Source organism: Lynx rufus, unplaced genomic scaffold (genome assembly GCF_022079265.1).
Source record: "Lynx rufus isolate CCGP_SWC_20201006 ecotype Redwood Valley unplaced genomic scaffold, mLynRuf1.p SCAF_11, whole genome shotgun sequence".
Lineage (NCBI taxonomy): Eukaryota > Metazoa > Chordata > Mammalia > Carnivora > Felidae > Lynx > Lynx rufus.
The window spans coordinates 38221216-38239958 of NW_025814825.1; the positions used below are offsets into that span (position 1 = coordinate 38221216).

General features: G+C 51.8%; 1 protein-coding gene across 1 annotated transcript in view; it reads right to left on the reverse strand.

Annotated features, from left to right (window-relative positions):
* Nucleotides 1–18743, reverse strand: part of CRTAC1 (cartilage acidic protein 1) — a 119343-nt gene that overhangs the window by 32809 nt on the left and 67791 nt on the right. The window contains exons 3-4 of the mRNA XM_047072278.1: nucleotides 7127–7263; nucleotides 1513–1669 (exon numbers count right to left, since the gene is read on the reverse strand). Of these exons, the coding sequence (XP_046928234.1) occupies nucleotides 1513–1669; nucleotides 7127–7263 (294 nt within the window). The remainder of the gene's footprint in view (nucleotides 1–1512; nucleotides 1670–7126; nucleotides 7264–18743) is intronic.

The following is an 18743-nucleotide window of genomic DNA, read 5'->3' on the forward strand; positions in this document are numbered from 1 at the left end:
TCCCCTCCTGCCCCCTCCTTGGTTCCCGCCGGCCCCTGTGCCAGCCCAGCCAGCGTGAACAATGTCCCCTTCGTGCTCAAACCCAGCCGCAACCTCCCGAATTCTTTTATTCTGTGTATAACCCTCTCTCCCAGACCTTGCCTCCCTTCCATCTCATCATTTTCAAGTGCTTCATCTCCCCAGCCCACTCTCCTTCTCCTGCAGATCAAGGCACTTAATTGCCAAGCCAGCCCAGTGCACAGAGCTGGGAACTATTCAGAAAAATTGACTGTACAAATCTAGGCTGAAGCTCCTGCATGTTTATTCCTTTTCCCAGGAAAGCATGGTTTATTACTGACACTCAGCCAGAAAGACTGCACGTTCACGTGTGGGGCTCTCGAGCACTTTGATGGGGCTTGAGCTGTGCACACTATTTTACTGTCTAGCCATTTGTTCCCACAAACTTTGTCAGACAGGTCAACATCAATCTCCCTGTTTCACCGAGGTGGAAAGTTGGCTAGAGAAAGGCATCATAAACTCAGGAGAGGCTGTGACAACCCTTTCCAAGTAGGGCTTTGAGAGTATGCTACCACCCGGCTGTCCAGAGGCAGGGGGATGGCCCAAACGACCCTTCAAGTATTCTTCCAGCCCCAGGATTTGGATTCAGGCAGGCCTATACTTTGGAAGTCTGCAGTGCAAGTTGGGATGGATATATCGAGAAGGTCAACCAGTGAAGGATTTCTATGTCCAAATTACAGGTTCGGGGTGAGTGAGGCCCAAGTTCACGTGCGAAGTTGTTGTGCACAGCTCCGGCTTCCTGATTTTTGGCACCCAAAACAGGAACTGGATTGCTCTGCCATCAGCAGTCTATTGGCAGATTATCAGAGTTTAGTCAGCAGCCGTGCTAGAATTAGAAAAACAGCCTTCCCTAGAAAGATCTCCCTGTCAGAGACTGACAATAGGTCCCCCATCCAGAGAGATTTGGGGGGAGCATGGCTTCAAAAAAAGGGCCTGGAGAGGTTTTGGAACAAGAAAAACAATTCTTTGAGCTCAGTTATCCGAGACAGGACCCAGCTGAAGCTTAGGGATTTAGCACTCAATTCCTGGCCGCTTATGTATAAGTAAATAATTTCATCTGCTGTTTGGCAATAAAGAATTCTTTAAATCTCGGCCTTTGTGATTTGTCAGTTTTCTCCTACAGAATCTGTTCACCCATCATTTGGGTTACAGCAGAGAACGGGGCAAGAGGTTCCAGGGAGAGGATGATGTTGTGCTCACCTTATGTCCTGTGTCCCCCACGCCCCCAAAGCCCACCCTTGACAGGTATCTCACCAACCCTTGGAAAGGCAGTGTTGGAGAAGCTTCGTGTGGGTGGGGGGATGGAATCAAGCCTTCATCCTGCCCTCCCCAGGGACGCAAGCACACCCTCTCCTGTGGTCTCTGATAAACTAGACTTAGCCTTGCAGCACCCAGCCCCCAGCCCCGGCCCCCCACCCCTCCAACTCACAGCATGCCGCACGTCACTCTGCCTACCTGTGTATTTGCTGACCCCAGCCTCAGCAGCCACATCTCTGAGCGCCAGAATGCCCTGGGAGAGGTCACTGGCCTCAGGGTCCATTTCAATGAGGGCGTCAGGGCCCACGTTACCGTAGGCATAATTGGCGATATAGATAGAGTAGCGTCCGGAGCCCTGAGGAGGAAGGGAAGGAGGGTGGGTGAGCAGACCGGTCTGGGCTCATCTTGGTCTCTTTCCCAGAAAGCGGTTCTCCCCCTCCTTTTGTAGGACCATAGCTCTTTCACGGGTCAGGTGATCCTCCCTGGTCCAGAGTGCATGGCCTTGCAAGCTGCGCACGGGCCCAACTCCAGAGGTGCTTTTCCCAGAGGCTACAGAGTGCACGACACCTGCCCGCCCCCCGCCCCTGCCGCGTCCTAATACAAAGCAGCCCTGCTTCTCCTTCTATCCTGTTCCAGAAGAACACATCCCTCCCTCTCCCCCACAACCACCTTTTTATAGACAATTTTCTAATGTGCCTCTCTCCAGCTGAGCTCTCTCCAGCTGCCAGCCAGGGTAGCTGCTCAATAAATATTTGCTGATTGATTGATCTACCAATTCCCATTATTCTCAGTCTCTCTCTCTCTCTCCCATTCAAGCTCACTCCAGCCAAGATGACAAGCAAATTCCGGAGTTTGCTCCCTCCCCACTGCCCACCCTGTATCTCCTTGTTCCTCTATTTCGGTAGCATAGGCGGCTCGGATATGCAGGGGTCCTCCTTTCCTCTTCCATCCCCCTGGTTTTCCCATATTACCAGAAAGAAATAGTATATTGCTTCTGTCTCTCTAACACTGTCTCAAATATTTTTTTCCTTTGCATCCAGGAGAAGCCTGGGTACCAGCTCCTTGCAGCTGTAGTCGTTCTCCGCTCTAGTCCGAAACCCTGCGGATGAAAGACTCTTTTCTGTCTGTTAGTATAACGGTGTCATTTCTTCAATGGATGCCTCCTTTCCCCCAAGAGATCTGCACGATTTCTAAATTCTAACGGTTTTCTAGCTTTCCTCTCATCATTTCCCTCCAATTAATCAGATAGTAGATATATCTTGAACTCCAACTACATGCAACACGCTCTTGCTATAAATGTACCTAAGACAAAGTCTTCATTCTTCGGTTGCCTATAGTCTCATTTAAAGGCAAGCCATAAACATGGGGCACCTGGGTGGCTCAGTCGGTTAAGCATCCAACTCTCAGTTTCAGCTCAGGTCATATCCCACGGTTCGTGAGATTGAGCCCTGCACCAGGCTCTGCAGGGCTTGATTAATAAATAAATAAATAAACTTAAAAATTTTTTTAAATGTTTATTTGTTTTTGAGAGAGAGAGAGAGAGAGAGAGAGAGAGAGAGCGCGCGCGCGCGCGCACGAGAGGGGGAGGGGCAGAGAGAGAGGGAGACACAGAATCCGAAGCAGGCTCCAAGCTGTCAGCACAGAGCCTGAAGCGGGGCTTGAACTCATGAACCGTGAGATCATGATCTGAGCCAAAATGGGACGCTCAACCGACTGAGCCACCCAGGTGCCCCAAGAAATAAATATAAACTTTAAAGGCAAGCCATAAACACAAAACAACCCAGGAGAAACAGCTGAGTTCCAGGCCCCTTCTCGGCCCTCAGCCCTCCTGGCTTGATTCTATTTCTTACCCAATGACTCCAGAAGCCACCCCCCATCCCACCGAACCAATCACTGATGGCATGTTTTCTTTGGGGAAGCTGATTAAGAGCTACTTGGGTCTGTCTGACTGGTGGGTGAGGACAACCAAGGAACTCACAGTCTCCTGAGGGGATGCAGACATGTCAGCGATAGCACAATTACGCATATGATCAAGAGAATATGTATGTTAACTACACTGGAATTCAAATTAAAAAATTAAAAAAATAAATGTTAACTCTACTGGAATTAAAAATATTATAGAGAAGAAAGAGAATATGTACAGCATTTCCTGGTGTACAGAAGAGGGCCCCCAGAGGAAGGGCACTGAACCATGCAGAGTTCAGAAAAGGTTTTCTAAGAGGAGTCTCAGCCAGGTGAAGTGTAGAGGAAAGAACTTTCCAGGCAGAGGTGATAGAGAATGATGTATGTAGGTGAACCACAAGTAGTTGGTTCAGTGTTGCTGGAATATGAAAGGCAAGGTAGGGTGTGTCAGGGGCCGAAGCTGGAGAAGGTGGAAAAGATGTTCTCTAAAGATGTTTATGCCCCTTCTTTTTTGGTTCTCTGAGCCCCCATCCTGCCACCTGGGACTCTGTGCTTCACGAATCTCGCTCCTCCCTGGTCCCTGGCCTGGCAGCATGGGTGTCATCTGGGAGCAGGTTGCAAATAAAGACTCTCGGTGACCCCTCCCCTCCGCCAGGCCTGCTGAATCAGAGGCTGCATTTTCACAAGACCCCACGTGATCCCTGTGCAAAACTGAAGTCTGAGATGCACCGCTTTGCAACACAGCTTCGTGACTGGGGGAGGACCCTGAAAGGCTCTTGCCCATCCCAGAAGCGGGGTACATGTGTGTGAAATGACAGGATGAAGGCTGAATGAACGGGCCCGAAGGGGAGAGTGCGCCCTCCCCGTGCCCATGCCTGACCCTCCCGGCTGTTAGCAGTCCTGTCAACAAACGGGCAATTTAAGCCCAAATGAACTGAAAGGCACTCTGCTAGAAATTAGGATGTTGATAAACTTCCGTTATAGCCAGTTCCTTTCTTCAATGTATTGGGCTGATAAAACTTGACAAACACAGATGTGTTATGGCTATAGAAGGCTGCAGAGACTCACATGTGACCTTGACTACAATCGCTCTGGGACAGTGAGGTGATTCTCAGAGATGAGCCTGGAAAGAGACTCCCAGCAGGGCAGTGGGCTCACCCTCAGCCTACATCAGAATTGCCTGCAGGTCTGTTGAAACACAGACGCTAGCTCTCATCCCTTGAGTTTCTGATTCGGGAGCTCCGGAGTGGGCCCTGAGTTTGCATTTCTAACAAGTTCCCAGGTGAAGGTGATGCTGTTGGCCCAGGAACTACTCCCGGAGAGCCATGGTCTAGGGGTGTTAGCTTGGTCCTCATCCAGGCTCTGCCCCTACGTGGCTTTTTGTCCTCGGGCAGGTTCCTCACCCCCTGTGGCTACGTCTCCTCATGTGTTAAAGGGGAATCATATTCTCCCTGCTTCCTGGCAGGGTTGTTGAGAAGATGAAATGAGACAACACATGTGAAAGGTCTCCGAGAGATAAAAATGCTATATAAACATGAGGCATAATCATTATCGATCAGGGAACGCTTCTTGTAAGAGACCGGCTTTCAGCTGGATCCAGAAAGGTGGGTGAATGATGAGGCAGCTGCAGACAAAGGGCAGGCAAGTGTGCCAGGATTGGGGGCGAGAGGGAGTGAGGGCTGCTGGGGAGAGGGCAGGAAGGGCACGGGGTAGGGTTGAGACACTGACCTGCGAGATGGCTCTCAAACTGCAGCCTGCACCAGAGTCACCCGCAGGGTTAGTTCAAACCCAGATTTCTGCTCCCCTCCACCCACCGTGGGTTCAGACTCAGCCGGTCTGGAGGGTGGAGTGGGGGTCAGGCCTCAGAATCTGCATTTCTAACAATGCTGGTGCTGCTGGTCTGGAGACCACACTTTGGGAACAGGTAGATTAAAAGGCTCCCAGTGGGGGCTGCGGGGCTGAGGAAGGAGTAGGATGAACACTGTAACAGAGCCTGTGGTTAGAAATGTGTGTCTGCTGTGGGTTCACCCAGAAGCAGGGGAGCCATGGCGTCTGATTCATTCTCAGGCAGGCAGGGCTCCATTCCTGGCTTTGCTTGCCATTTACTATGTGACCAAGGTCAAGTTGCTTAATTGCCTGAAGCCTTAGTTTCCATATCTGTAAAATGGGGATAATGATAGCATGTACCTCATAAGCTTATTGTGAAGATTCAGGAAGATGATGCATATAAACCACTGAGCACAGGGCTTGGCATGTTGGTACTTTATTAAGGTTAGCTGTCATTATTAACATTGCTTTTGGGTTTCCAAAAACCAGGTTACTTTCCTACTTCTCAATTTCCAGAGTGGCCATGACCTCACCTTACTGCTCCTCTCCACAGTTCTCAGGCCCCGGGGATTGCTGAGGCAGCAGTGGTGGCTGGACACAGAAAGCAGCCCCCTTCCTGGTGGCAGACTGACTGTAGGGGTTCTTTCTAGTTCCCTGAGGCTGGGGTTGAGCAAGCCGCTAAGTGCCTGCCTACAGCGCTGTGTGCCAAAGCATGTTTTTTTTTTTTTCTTTTTCTTTTTTCATTTCACGTGGTGCCTCTGTCCTGTGGTTAAAGGCGTGGGCGTGCAGATGACCTTGTTAGGACAAGGGTGCATCTCTTTGTGATTAACCTTCAGGCCCTGCCACCAGATCGGAGATGGTTTCCACCTTGGCCACGTGTGGGAAGCCTTGGTTCAGAAGGAGCGAGACAGGAAGCAGGAGCCTGGGAAGAGGCTCCCAGCAGCTGCTGGGCCTGGTACCCCCCAGACCCTTCTTACTCTTGGTGGGGGCCGCTCCCAGAGCTGCCGCCTCCTCATTCCCTCCCACCAGGCAGGAGTCCAGGTGGCAAAGATTCAGGTCAGGGCTAAATGTGGCTTCACAGCCCAGCTTGGCTTCTGTTCCCAGTGCCAGCTTGTTAAGAAATAAATATTTATACCTGGCACCTGCCTTCTCCCAAGGCCTGGAGGCCCCTGCTGTGAAGATTCACACTGAATCCCCAATCCCCTTGTGCCATCTCAATCCTGAAATGAGCAAGGCCCCTCGACCCTGCCCCCAGAATGGAGCTAGGCAGCAGCTGGGTCCCTGATTTACTGATGACTGTCTATGAAGCCAAGGAGGGGGCAGGAGGGGAGCAGGTGACAGGAGGGATAAATCACCTCCACGGCAAGCCTCCTGCTCTGGCTGGGACTGCTGGGCCACCCCATAGGACAGGTGGCTGCATCTGCCCCTGCCCTCCCCCTCAGCCTTTCCTCCCCACCTGCTTTGGGATGGCCCCTGCGGTACGGTATACTAGCAGGCGCGAACGCGGCGACAGAGCTCTTGATTAACTAGAGTACTTGGACGTTCGGGCCACCCTCCACTCACCCACCCATGAACCTCTTTGTCATGCCTTCATTTGTTCCACAAATATTTTCGGGGAGAGCTCTGTGGCTCAATGCCTGGCACAAAGTAAGCACTTAACAAATACTGGTTGAAAAAATGAGCACGAGGTTTAGAGCTAGAGAAGTCTGATTCACGTCCTAGTCACACTGCCAATCTATTTTGGGTCCTCAGGCAAGCCACTGCCCCTAGCTGGGCCTTGGCTCCCTCCTCTGCCCGACGGACACGATGATGACAGCCCCTGACCCGTTCCCTTATTGGCTGCCGGGAGGGCCTCCAGGGAGAAAGGATATGAAAGTAGACTGCAACTCACCCTGCAAGTCTTGTTGATATGTAGTATCTACTATGTGCAAGGCACGGTGGGAGCTGCTGGTGAAGCTTTGGGCTCTGCCCCGGACAGCCTCACTCTGTCGGGGGACGTCTGCTTGTTGGCTCCCCTCCAGGCTCTCCCATCACTGCGTGCCTCCCTCTTCTCCCCAGGCCCCCCACGCACCCCTGAACTCACCGTCCTGTCCACGCAGGCCACGGAGCGCCCGGCAAAGAGGCTGGCCACACCGCGGGCCACGTTGACCTCGTCACTGAGGATGTCTTCCCACCGGTTGTTGCGGAACTTGAACAACTTGTCCGTGTACGTGGCCACCCCTGGAGAGAAGAGGAAGGGAGCACCGGTGGATGGCGGGCCGGCGTGCAGGTATGTTTCGGGGCACCTACCACAGGTAGTCGGGGCCACAGGTGAATGGGTCACCTGCGGCAAGGTGAGTGCACCCCGCAGCACTCACTCAAGCAGTCGAGGCTCCGTCTGGGGGGCACTCAGGTATTTTCAGTTGAGAGAAGAGACTCTGAGGCTTATGAAAAGAGCCAGCCCAGGCCTCAGGAACTACAGAAGAAATGTTACCACTGCTGTGTGTCCGAGATGACTCAACAGCTGGGTTTCACATTCTGCACCATGTTCCTGCAACATCCAGGAGATCTGGGATTGCTGATATCTCAGCACCCAAACTCAACCCAGAATCTCTCTTTCCCCAGAAGCTGCCTCCTACATTCTTTGCTGGATTGCAGGACCTGATCTGGGTCTGAGAAAAAATGATCCTGGTTGGCGGGTGGAGCTCTAAGTCCGGATCTAGGAAGGGGCTGGAAGTGGGGTTCTGACAGATCTGTTTCCCACACCCAGGGGAACCGGACAGCAGCAGCGTCAGCACCCAGGTGGTGTGCAGGGTTTGGGCAGCCCTGGGAGGCCCTAGGGAGCAGTGGTCTCCATCCCTTTGAGAAGTGGATGGAGGCTGAGGACCCTCAGCTCAGGGAGTTGCACACACATGCACCACACGATATACCACATGTAACTGCAGGGGGTCTGTGGCCTCCTGAGGCACATTCATGGCTAAGCAGCTTGGTTTTGGGGAAGCAGGGAAGAACTTCTGGTGGCCGGAGGCTCAAGCTTTTCTAAGACCACTTGATCAAAGCTCTCCGCTCTGCTGTCACCCCTAGTTTATTTCTTGCTCCTGTGAGACCCAGAGCAGTCATATTTTAGGAGGGATCGTGTTCTGCTCGCAAGGACTGGCATAGGAACACACACAAGGAGCAGCTGCAGAAGTCAGGAAGGTGAGCCTGGGGAAGAGTGGACCTGGGGACAGGCCCCTGCACTTGACTCTCTGGCTGGCCCAAGGGAGAGGCCATGGGCTTAGGCGGAAGGAAGCAGCATGCTGCAGCGGTTAAGACGTCTGGGTTTAGAGTACACAAGCCCCAGTCCTGGTCTCTGTTCTACCCAGATTCTACTACTGGGGGCTGGCTGTTGACTTTAGGCAAGTTGCTTAGCATCTCTGAGCTCCAGTTTCCCTGGAAATGGGACAGCAGTAATAACTGTGTCAAGTTTACCGTGCGGAATACGTGAGATGATGTACCCCAAAGGCTTAGCACAGTGCCCCCTCAAGGCGGTAGCTATGAGACCAAGTGGTCTAGACCCAAGTGGTCATTGCCATGTTACAGATGGGCCACTCTTGAAGGTTCTTCAGGGACATTAGCTCTGCACTGCAGGGCTCTGGCGAGAGTCAGTGCATGAAACGAGTGACTGAAGAGGACTGTGGGAGTGTGAGCATGTGAGGTGAGGGTGGATATAAAGGATCTCTCAGGTGCTCTGCCCAGGAGACAACAAAAGGCTTTGCTCTCTGAGTGGCCTCCCATGGGAACCTCCTCAGACCACAGGGACCCACGGGGGCTGGTGCGTGGCCTGTGGGGTCTGGAGTTGGCCTCAAATGCTCACCAGACACCAGGGAGCTGGCACTGGAGCCTGACTCTCTTAGAGGGGCAGAGGCCAATCTGGGGGAGGGAAAGGCCCTTTCTGAGGGGAGCAGAAAGCAGATCCGGGAGGCCTGCAGGTGTCTGTTCTGCGGAGGCTTGGCTGAGGAGCCACATCTGGGGTCTGCACAGAGCCCTGGCGGCCTGGGAGGGAAGCCCACGGGGGCATCTGAGGAGTTGGTTCTGGATGGGAGCACAGGTGCTGACTCCAATGGCCTGAGCCTGTGCCCACGCCAATTTCCGCTCAGGCCTTGCTGGTTCCTTATCCTCTCCAGCCTTGGTTTCCTCACCTGGGTGTCAAGGGAGTTGACTCCTTCCTGTGCCTCCTCCCCCACATCGTGGCTGTGGGAGTTACAGGATGAAAGGCACTGAAAGGGCGCCTGGGTGGCTCAGTCAGGTAAGTGTCCGACTTCGGCTCATGGTCATGAGGTCATGATCTCATGGTTTGTGGGTTTGAGCCCCAGGTCGGGCTCTCTGCTGTCAGCACAGAGCTTGGAGCCTGCTTCAGCTCCTCTGTCCCCCTCTCTCTCTGCCCCTCCCCCGCTCTCACTCTCTTTGTCTCTCTCTCTCTCTCTCTCTCTCTCTCTCTCAAATAAATCCACATCAAAAAAAAGGCACTGAAGCCCCAGGGCCATGGTCAGCATTGCACACGGCAGCCCCACAGCACCTCATCACAATCCCTGGGGGCCAGATGTATTTAGAAATTTAGATTTTTTTCTTTCACATTTTAGAAAGGTAACACAGCGCACACACCATTTATTACATAACACCCCCAAGAGGGATGGGGCAGCACCCTATAATTAAACACATTAATATTTCTGTTGTAAAATATATGAATATTCACACTAAGTGGGATAAATAAAGTCTATAAATAGCTCACATCAGCCCAGGACAGGTTTTGCTATCAATTCACTTTCCCACAAACTTAAAAAAAAAACCAAAACACCTGAGGCTCTCAGAATGGTTTGGATTTCAGGACTGCGGTAGAGGACTGTGGGCCTGGCCTGCCGTGCTCACGGCTGCTCCCAAGGTGGCGGCAGCCTGGTCAACGCTTGCTGACGCTCAGGGCACCTCTGCGGAGGGCCCCTCAGGCTTCCAGGTCTCCAGCCTCCCCCAACAGTGAGCGGCCCTGCCCTCCTCTGTCACACCAGGGCCCCTTTAGACGGTAACCTCCCGCTCGTCTAGTCCCCACTGAAGTACCCTGGTTAACTTCTGGTGAAGCGCGGGCTGGGGTGAGAAGGCAGCTGCCGGCAGCCGGGGCTCACAGAGCACCATGGGTACCTGTGCATTCAGTGGCAGAAATTTCTCATGCCGTTGAGTTCCTACCTCAGTGAGACAAGAGGAACAAATGGGACCAGGATGACTCTGTCCCTCTCTGTTGGCTTCATGACCTCCCATTCCTCCCGCTCACCCAAGACAAACATTTCCCAGAGTGTGCTTTATGGAACCCTGGTCTCTGTGAGATGATGGAGAAAAGATTTTGTCATCATCTGAGTTTGGGAAAGACCACACCTTCCATCATGCCCCCTCGAGATTCTCCATGGACATCAGTCTATTAAAACTTTTAAAAAGTCTTGCAATAAATTACCTGCTTACTCTTATTTAAATTTTTTTTAATGTTTATTTCTGAGAGAGAGAGAGAGAGAGAGAGAGAGAGAGAATGTGAGCGGGGGACAGGCAGAGAGAGAGAAAGACACAGAACCCGAAGCAGGCTCCAGGCTCTGAGCTGTCAGCACAGAGCCCGACGTGGGGCTTGAACTCATGGACTGCGAGATCATGATCTGAGCTGAAGTCAGATGCTTAACAGACCGAGCCACCCAGGCGCCCCTGCTTAATCATTTAATACAGTCTTTCCCAAATACAGTTGGCCATGGAACCCCTCTTCACAGCTCATCTATTAACATCCCGTGGACCTAGCACTGTTCTTAGCAAACTGCTGTCTCTGGATGTCCACCCAGGCTCTGGAGAAGGGTCAGGGCGCCATGTGCTGTTAGCTTCTTCCCCTGTTCCACCTCCTGGCTTCTGAGCTGACCAGGGACGCCCAGAAGAATAAACTAATTAAGGTAAAATGTGCAACAGCGATGCAGAGCCTTGTAGATCATAAATGGGAACGGCAAAATCAATGGCAGCCCCTCTACAGGCAGAGGCCCGGAGGCCTGGGTGAGGAGAGATGGGAGCCCGTGATTTAGGAAGAGCAAACGCTCTGGCAGCTGCAACCTGGGTAATTAGGTGTGTCAGGAAGACAGATAAACAGTGAGCTGTGTGGGTCGATGGCACTGGCAATAACCACCCGGCACTGGCCTCCGGCCCATGTCAGCGTGTAATCCCGCCTTCTGGCTCCTTGTAGCTGCACTCTGCCCTGGGGTCCCTCGCCAAGTCGGGAGGCAGCTGCTCGGGAAGAAGGGAGAAGACAGGGGCTCTCCTGAGACTCTGAGAGGGCAGAGGCCTGGGAGAAAGAGAAGGGTGTTCATGGGCAAGACATGGGGTGCTAGGGGTCACAGCCCCTGTGAGAGGCAGGTCTGGGGGCTCCCAATTCCCATCCTGACTTTGGCACCTTGGCATTAAAGGAGGCTTGGAACTGCCAGTTACTGCCAGGTGGCCAGCTGGGAAGGCCCTGTAGGTGAGGCTCGGGGGGTCTATCATGCCCTGCTGGGTACCAAGTGCAGTAGGAGGCCACAGAGAAGCAGGAGCCCTGGTCGCTGATTCAGGGTGCTTAACAGTCCATTCTACAACAGGAAGGGTAAGTAGAGGAGATGCTGTGGGACCACAGTGAAACTAATATTACTTAACATTTCTATAGCACTTCATGTATATTCAGTCATGTGCCAGGCACATATATTCATTCACTAACCCTCACCACAACCCCCGAGGTGGGCACTATTCCCCTGACTTGATGCACAAGAGGCAAGGGACCTACCTAAGACCCCACAGTTATTAGAGCTCTGAGAAACAGGACAGGATGATACATCCTGGAGATGCCATGGAGTCAGGGTGGAAGGGGCTGTAGTGAGCAGGGAGGGCCTCGTGATGGAGGAGGCACGTGTACCCGTACTTGAAGGGTCAGAGTAACAACAACAATGACTCTTGTTTATCGAGCACTTGGCATGGCCAGGCTTTGTGTGAAGCATTCTCTTTTACAGACATCCTCTTGCCGAAACCCCACAGCCACCTTGAGAGCTGGTATAGACCCATTTTACAGGTGGAGAAATTGAGGGGGCAGAGAGATTAGTCAATTGCCCAAGGTCACAGAACTAGTAAGTGGTGGACACAGATTCAAAGCCTGTGCTTCTGTGTGCTGCGCTCTGTGGCTTAGGTGGAGGGGTGGTGCTCTAGGCAGGCCGGGTGCATAGACAGAGATGCAGAGGAGACGCCAGAGAGGACAGTTTGTGGAGGTTGAGGAGGAAGAACATGGCAGGGCAGGAGAGACCCACTAATTCCAAGACTGACGGTGAAGGGGCCTTGGTGGTTCTGATCTGGGGAAGACAGTGTTTCCAGGAGATTAACCTGGCAGTGGAGTGAGGAGTGAGCTAGCAAGGGAGAAAAGGCGGACACCTCTGTGATGACAGGGGGAGTGAGAGGAAGCACGGGCTACAGGAAGCTGGAGCATGAAGGGCAGGGGGGATTGGGTGAGAGAGGTCCACAATGTAGGGACAGCGACTGAAACAGGGAGGCTGGGCCAGCTGGGAGTGGCCACTTGCATCTGACAGGGTCCCAAAGTGGAGAGAAGACATGTCCAAGAGGTCACTGGCCACAAAGGATAACAGCTTGCACAGCAGTGAGGTTGGAGCTGGGGCAGAGGAGAAAGAACGTGTCCCAGGAGCAGACTCATTCGGGTGTAGGAGGAAGAAGGGGCAGAGATGGGGGAATCATCAGACAAATAAAAGGGGAAGGTTCTGCATGGAGGGCAGCAGTGTTAAGCAAGTGGCCCTCAAGTCACCATTCTGTCATTCCCTCCACACCAAGCTCTGTCCCCAGAGGATAACTTGGAGCCACTAGGAGGGTGCATTTGGATCATAAAGGGCTCTTCCTAAGGATCATTGGCCTGAGTGCCTCCTCCCCCATGGGCTGCCCCCACCTCAGGGAGATGACCTGGCTTGTGGTCTGGTATTGGTGGCAAAGAGAAGAGTGAGCTATGTGTGTGGCAGGGAAGAGGGCTCCGCTTCCAACTTCCTTCATAAGGCAAAGAGATTACTGCCAAACAGCGGGGTTAAGGAGGGAGCCAGCAACGTCCCTGGCTTAGGGTGACCTTAGGCAAGTCATCAGCTTGTCTTTTTCTTATTTGTAAAATTGGATAAGGAGAACGGCCACCTATTCATCAGGCTGTTGTGAGAGTTAAATTCTATAATGCATGTGAAGTACTTAGGACAGTATCTGGCACATGATAAATTCCATAAATAATAAAAATAATAGGGGCACCTGGATGGCTCACTTGCTTAAGTGTCCTCCTACTCTTGGTTTTGGCTCAGGTCATGATCTCATGGTTTTGTGAGTTCAAGCCCCACGTCAGGCTCTGCGCTGACAGCATGGAGCCTGCTTGGAATTTTCTCTCTCCCCCCTCCCTCTCTATCCCTCCCCCACTTGCTCTATGTCTCTCTCAAAATAAATAAACTTGGAAAAATAAAAAAAAATATCATCATCATCATCATCATCATCATCATCATCACCACCACCATCCTCACCACCCCTGTCACTGTCATCATGACCCTCCTCACCATCCTCCCCATCATGACCACCATTATCATCACCATCCTCATCATCACCACCATGCCACCATTATCATCCAGGGAATTACAGGGCATGACCACTCCAGGTCCTCAATGAGCCACATCCCAGGAGACAACTGTATAAGCTGATATTAAATATAAAATGCTTTATAAGACTTAGTCAACGGAAAGCCAGAAAAGCTGTGATGGCCTCAGGGGAAGAAAGGACTAGTTTAGGCAAAGGACATTTTAATAAAGAAGAAACCTAGACTTCCCTTGACCGTGATATAATTTCTGACCCCAGTCTTCCTTCTTCCATCCCTGGGTGAAGAGGGAAATCTTGACCAACCCCTACCAGATGCTTCACTCGTATCAGCTCATTTAGCCCTCTCCATGTCGTGTCAGGAAGGTAGGTTCTTCATTTTACAGAGAGAAATTGGGACTCTGAGGGTTAAGTCATTTGCTTAGAGATGCACATCTGGTGTTAAGTGGCAAAGCTGAGCTTCAAACAGTGGCCTGACTTCAAAGTGTCCCCATCCCACCTTGTATGAAAGAGCTGGAGGGGTGCTGGTGGAGGGCAGTCTAGTCCCTGACTCCTAAGGAACCTCGTTCTGAGAAAATGGCCTTTGGGGCCCCATACTCTTTATGGAACTGCTTTGACAGCCTCATCCATCCTGCCTTCTTATGGGGCCACATGTAAATGAATCCTCATAGGGGTAGGGGAGGGAGTCTGAGCATTCATGAGCTTCTTCCCAAAGGGGGCCAGGCTGGGTGAGCTGAAAATCAGCACTGTGCATCCGAAGGAAACAAGGCTGGGGATGAGGAGACCTTGGGAGCCGACTAGGATAGAAGGTGGAGACTGAGCAGGTACTCAGGCTTTACCAGGCACAGGAAGTCAAGGACACCCTGTTAAAATGCAGATTCTGGTCTGGTAGGTCTGGAATAGGGCCTGAGCGTCTGGCTGTTGCCGGTGCTGCTGGGCCACAGAACACACTCTGAATTGCAAGAGACAGCATGTCTGGGTGTAGCTGCAAGTGGCCTGGCTGAGGGAGCTGCCGGACCGGGGGTGCTTTCAAGAGCAGGTGGCTCATCTGTGGTGTGGGCAGAAGCTGGAAGTGCAACCCGCCCCCCCGTCCCCTTTCCTTTCTGGCACAGTGACTGACCCCTTCTCTCTGAGAGGGCACAGAAGCCCCTCCCGGTGGCCTAAGGACGACACAGAGCCCACAAGCTGTCAGACAAAACAGCGATAAATCCAAGTTCATAAACCTAAAATTGTTCTGCATTGCAAAACCTGCAATGAACAAAGACAAAACAAAAATGACAAACAAGGGGAAACTATTTGCAACATGCATTACAGACAGAGGACTAATTTCCCTAATTTATAAAGAGATGTTAAAAATCAATAAGAAAAAGGCCAATAATCAATACAAAAAATGGGCAAAGACGATGAGCAGAGACTCAAATACATAAAAATATGCTCAGCCTCACTCGTTTAGAGAAAAATGAAAATTAAGACTACATTTAGGTACCAATTTTTTCCTATAAGATTGTCAAATATTAAAAATGATGACACACTGTGTCGATGAGAATGTTGGGAAATGCTCACTCGCGTCAGGGCCAAATGGAATGTCATTAGACTGTCCATTTGAAGGGTGGTTTGGCAATGCCTATCAAATCCACACACGTATGCTCCTCTGATGCAGTGATTCCCTCGTAGGAACTCACCTTACAGGCGCACCTGCCATTGTGGACAATGGTATGTTGCATAAACTTATTCATTTGGTGGCACGGCTTGTCGGAGCAGGAGATTGAAAGCAACCTAAATGTTCATCAACAGAGGACCGATTTGGTGAATGGCAAATCAACACAATGGAGTACTACACAGCCATCAAAAGAATGAGCAAGCTATCTGTGTGCTGCTGTGAAATAATACCCAAAATTGATTGCTAAATGAAACAAACCAAGAGTAGCCACGTGAGTAGAGTGCACACTACTGTTTCGGTAGAAGAGGAGGGAGGTATATGCAGATTGAAGGCAGCAGATTATTAGTGACTATTCTGTTGAACTCAGCGAGTAAAAATAACGTAAGTGGTGGGGCTCACAGTTGCCGCTGGCCCATCCCCTACCACACCACCGTTACTCAAGGTTACACGGGCAGGAGAACTCGGGGCCACACAGGACAGCAGCTAGGCTGGCCAGCGCCACATCCCTAGGGCGATGGGCTCTGACCGGGAGCTGCAGGAGGTCCTGGGTTCTTGGATGGCGAGGGAGGTGCTGGCACCAGCCTCTGGTCCCCCTTTGTCCTACATCCCCTCCTAGCTGGTTTTCACCAAGTAATGTATTATCTGAACCACACTGGCTTATATTTTTCCAGTTAAGTTAAGCCATAAGCTGGTTTTGTGGCCCAGGCCTTCTTGGGATTGTGGTCAGTCTTTCTGTTCCCTCCCTCCTACCTATCTTCCAATTCTTAATCCTTAACCCATGCCCCCCTGGTACCCTTATCTGGGTGGTACTTGTTTACATGATGGTCCTTTTCTGTTTCTGCTCCTAGAGTCTCTCTCTCCCATGGGCCAGGAGGGAGGCCTGACCCCTCTGCCCAGGAAACTTCTAAAGCCTCTGACTTGCTTCACGCTGCAAGATTATAATGGTTATTGCTTGGAGAGCACTTATTAAGTCCTAGACACCATTATAAGTGCTTTTCATTGAGTATCTCAGTTACTCATTCAAATGTATGTATTGAATGTTTATTAAGTGACATAAGCACTTCTTTGGGCCTGGACACACAGCAGCAAGCAAGACAAAGTTTTCACACCTGTGGAGCTGAGTAGGAGAGATGAACAACAAATGTATAACATACTTTCAGTAGTGCTAAGTGCTAGGAAGAGAAATAAAGTGAATTAAGGTAGCAGAGACAGATAGGGATTTAAGGTGTAGGGCATCTGGGGATGGTAGGTAGGACATCTGGGGATGAGCCTGAATGAAGGGAAAGAGTGATTTCTGACAATAGTGGTGGGAAAAGCATTTCAGGCAGAGGGAACAGCAAGTATGAAGGCCTCAGATGGGAACATGGTGAGCAAGAGGAAGTGAATGAGTGGAGGCAACGAGGTCAGAAGGGCAATCTGCTCACACCAAGGAGGGGTGTTGTAGGCCACAACAGAGACTCTGGATATAGTCTATGGAGCTCATGGAGGGAGCTGAGATTAGGAAGCTGATAGAATTTTTCGTGTTCTACAGATGAAGGGGTTGAGGCTAAAAGAAGTCACCCAGTGAGTAAGGTGCAGACCCCAGTGTTGTACAGACTGACCCCCACTGCTAGGATGCAGGGTCTCAACCCTTCTCCAGGACACCAATGCTGACATCCCAAAGACTGGCTAAGGGAGGGGACAGGGCTGTCCTTCCACAGGTCCCTCCCAGGCACATGCCAGGGCAGGCGTGGGTTGGCAGGGCTCCTAGAGGGGATCTCAGGTTCCCCACAGTGGGCAGGGTGGCAGTGGCTGAGTATCATGCCAGCTGGACCCAAGGAGGCGCTGACGTGGCCCAGCTCCACACCTGCCCACTGTCGATGAATCGACTGAATCACCCAACTGAAAAATGAACTCGGACCCACAGAAGGTCACCGGGAGCTGCATGTCTGGAGCTGAGGCTGCTGGGCACTGTCGCCCTTACCCCAGCGCTGGGGGCCCAGCTCCAGCCTCTCCCAGATGAACACTTGTGCCCTCCAACCCAGGAAGCCCAGGACCTCCCGGGGGTCTTCCATGTTGCTGCCTCCCCTTGCCTTACCTTGGTTGGCACACCTTCTCTCAGGCCCAATGACTCATGCCTTGTCTGTTCTTTCGGGATTTATTTATCAGGTTTTGACTGTGCTCTTAGGACGTTCAAAATCTAGCTGGGCTGGGGGTGCCGGTATGAGGACTTTAGAGTCCATGAGAGTCAGGTACCTAGAGAAATATATAGCTGTACTGGGCATACAGTGTAAACTTCAGGAGGGTAGGATTTTTGTTTCATTCATAGGGCATCCTCAATGCCTAGAATAGAGCCTGGCACACAGTAGGTGCTCATTAAATAGTTGTCCAATGAATGAATACATTCATGAATGAATGGGGCCATGGTTAGGCTAGGCTGGGCACGGAACTAACATGACTGGTGCGGGGGTGGGGGGTTGGTTAGTCTTTCAACTTTGACTGCACATGGGAATCACCTGGAAAGCTTTACAGTCTGTTAACTGGGTCCCACCCCCAGAGATTCAGATTGGACCACACTGGGGTGCACTGTGGGAACTGGGAGTGATAAAAGCTCCCCAGGAGATTTTAACGTACAGCTGGGGCTGAGCACCTCTGTCCTAGGATTCACAATGGAACACTCCAAGAGCATGGGAGGGGCTACTGCTTCAGAGCCACCTGAAGTCTCCTCCCAGGTGCTCTTTGTTCGGTGAGTGGGGAGGAGAGTCTGTCCCCTTCCTCTGGCATCCTGCCTGCCAAGCCTATGTTGAACACCGTCCCCCCTCCGCCTTCCATAGTTCTCCCTATTTCTGCTTCCCTGCCCTCCCACATCTTCCTGGGGACTCACCCCTTTCACCGCTGTCCCTTGCTGCTGTTCCCCTCCTGACCTTGATCAACTTAAAGGGTTGACCAGCCCATCAATTAATTGTGTCCTAATCCAATCTTGGCTTGGTTGGAGAGAGGGCAGTAAATCCAGCTGGGTAATCATGCCCTGATATTTGTGTAGGGATAATTACTATCTCTCAGGCCTCACTTGGTGGCAAGATGAGATGAAAACCCATAAAACACCACTCGGGGCTGTGGCTCATTGTTTCTTGGCTGCACAAGGCTGGCTGCCAGCCAGTCAGCCCCGCCTGTGTCGGCCCCTGCCCCTGGCACGGGCCCCAACTTCTTCTCCTCCCATTCATGCCACTGGCAGGGCTCAACATCAGGGCAGTCTAGGGGCTGGATTCTGGCCTGGCCTCAAAAACCAGTGGGGGCAACATTATGGGCCCAAGGAAAGCTAATGTGTGTGCTCAGGCTGGGGAAGAGGTGGGGAAGAGGTAGGGAAGGTGAACCCCAGAGCCAGGCAATCACCTGCCTCTAGGAGATTGGGAGGGTCCAGGATGGTGAATACATAAAGTCTGAA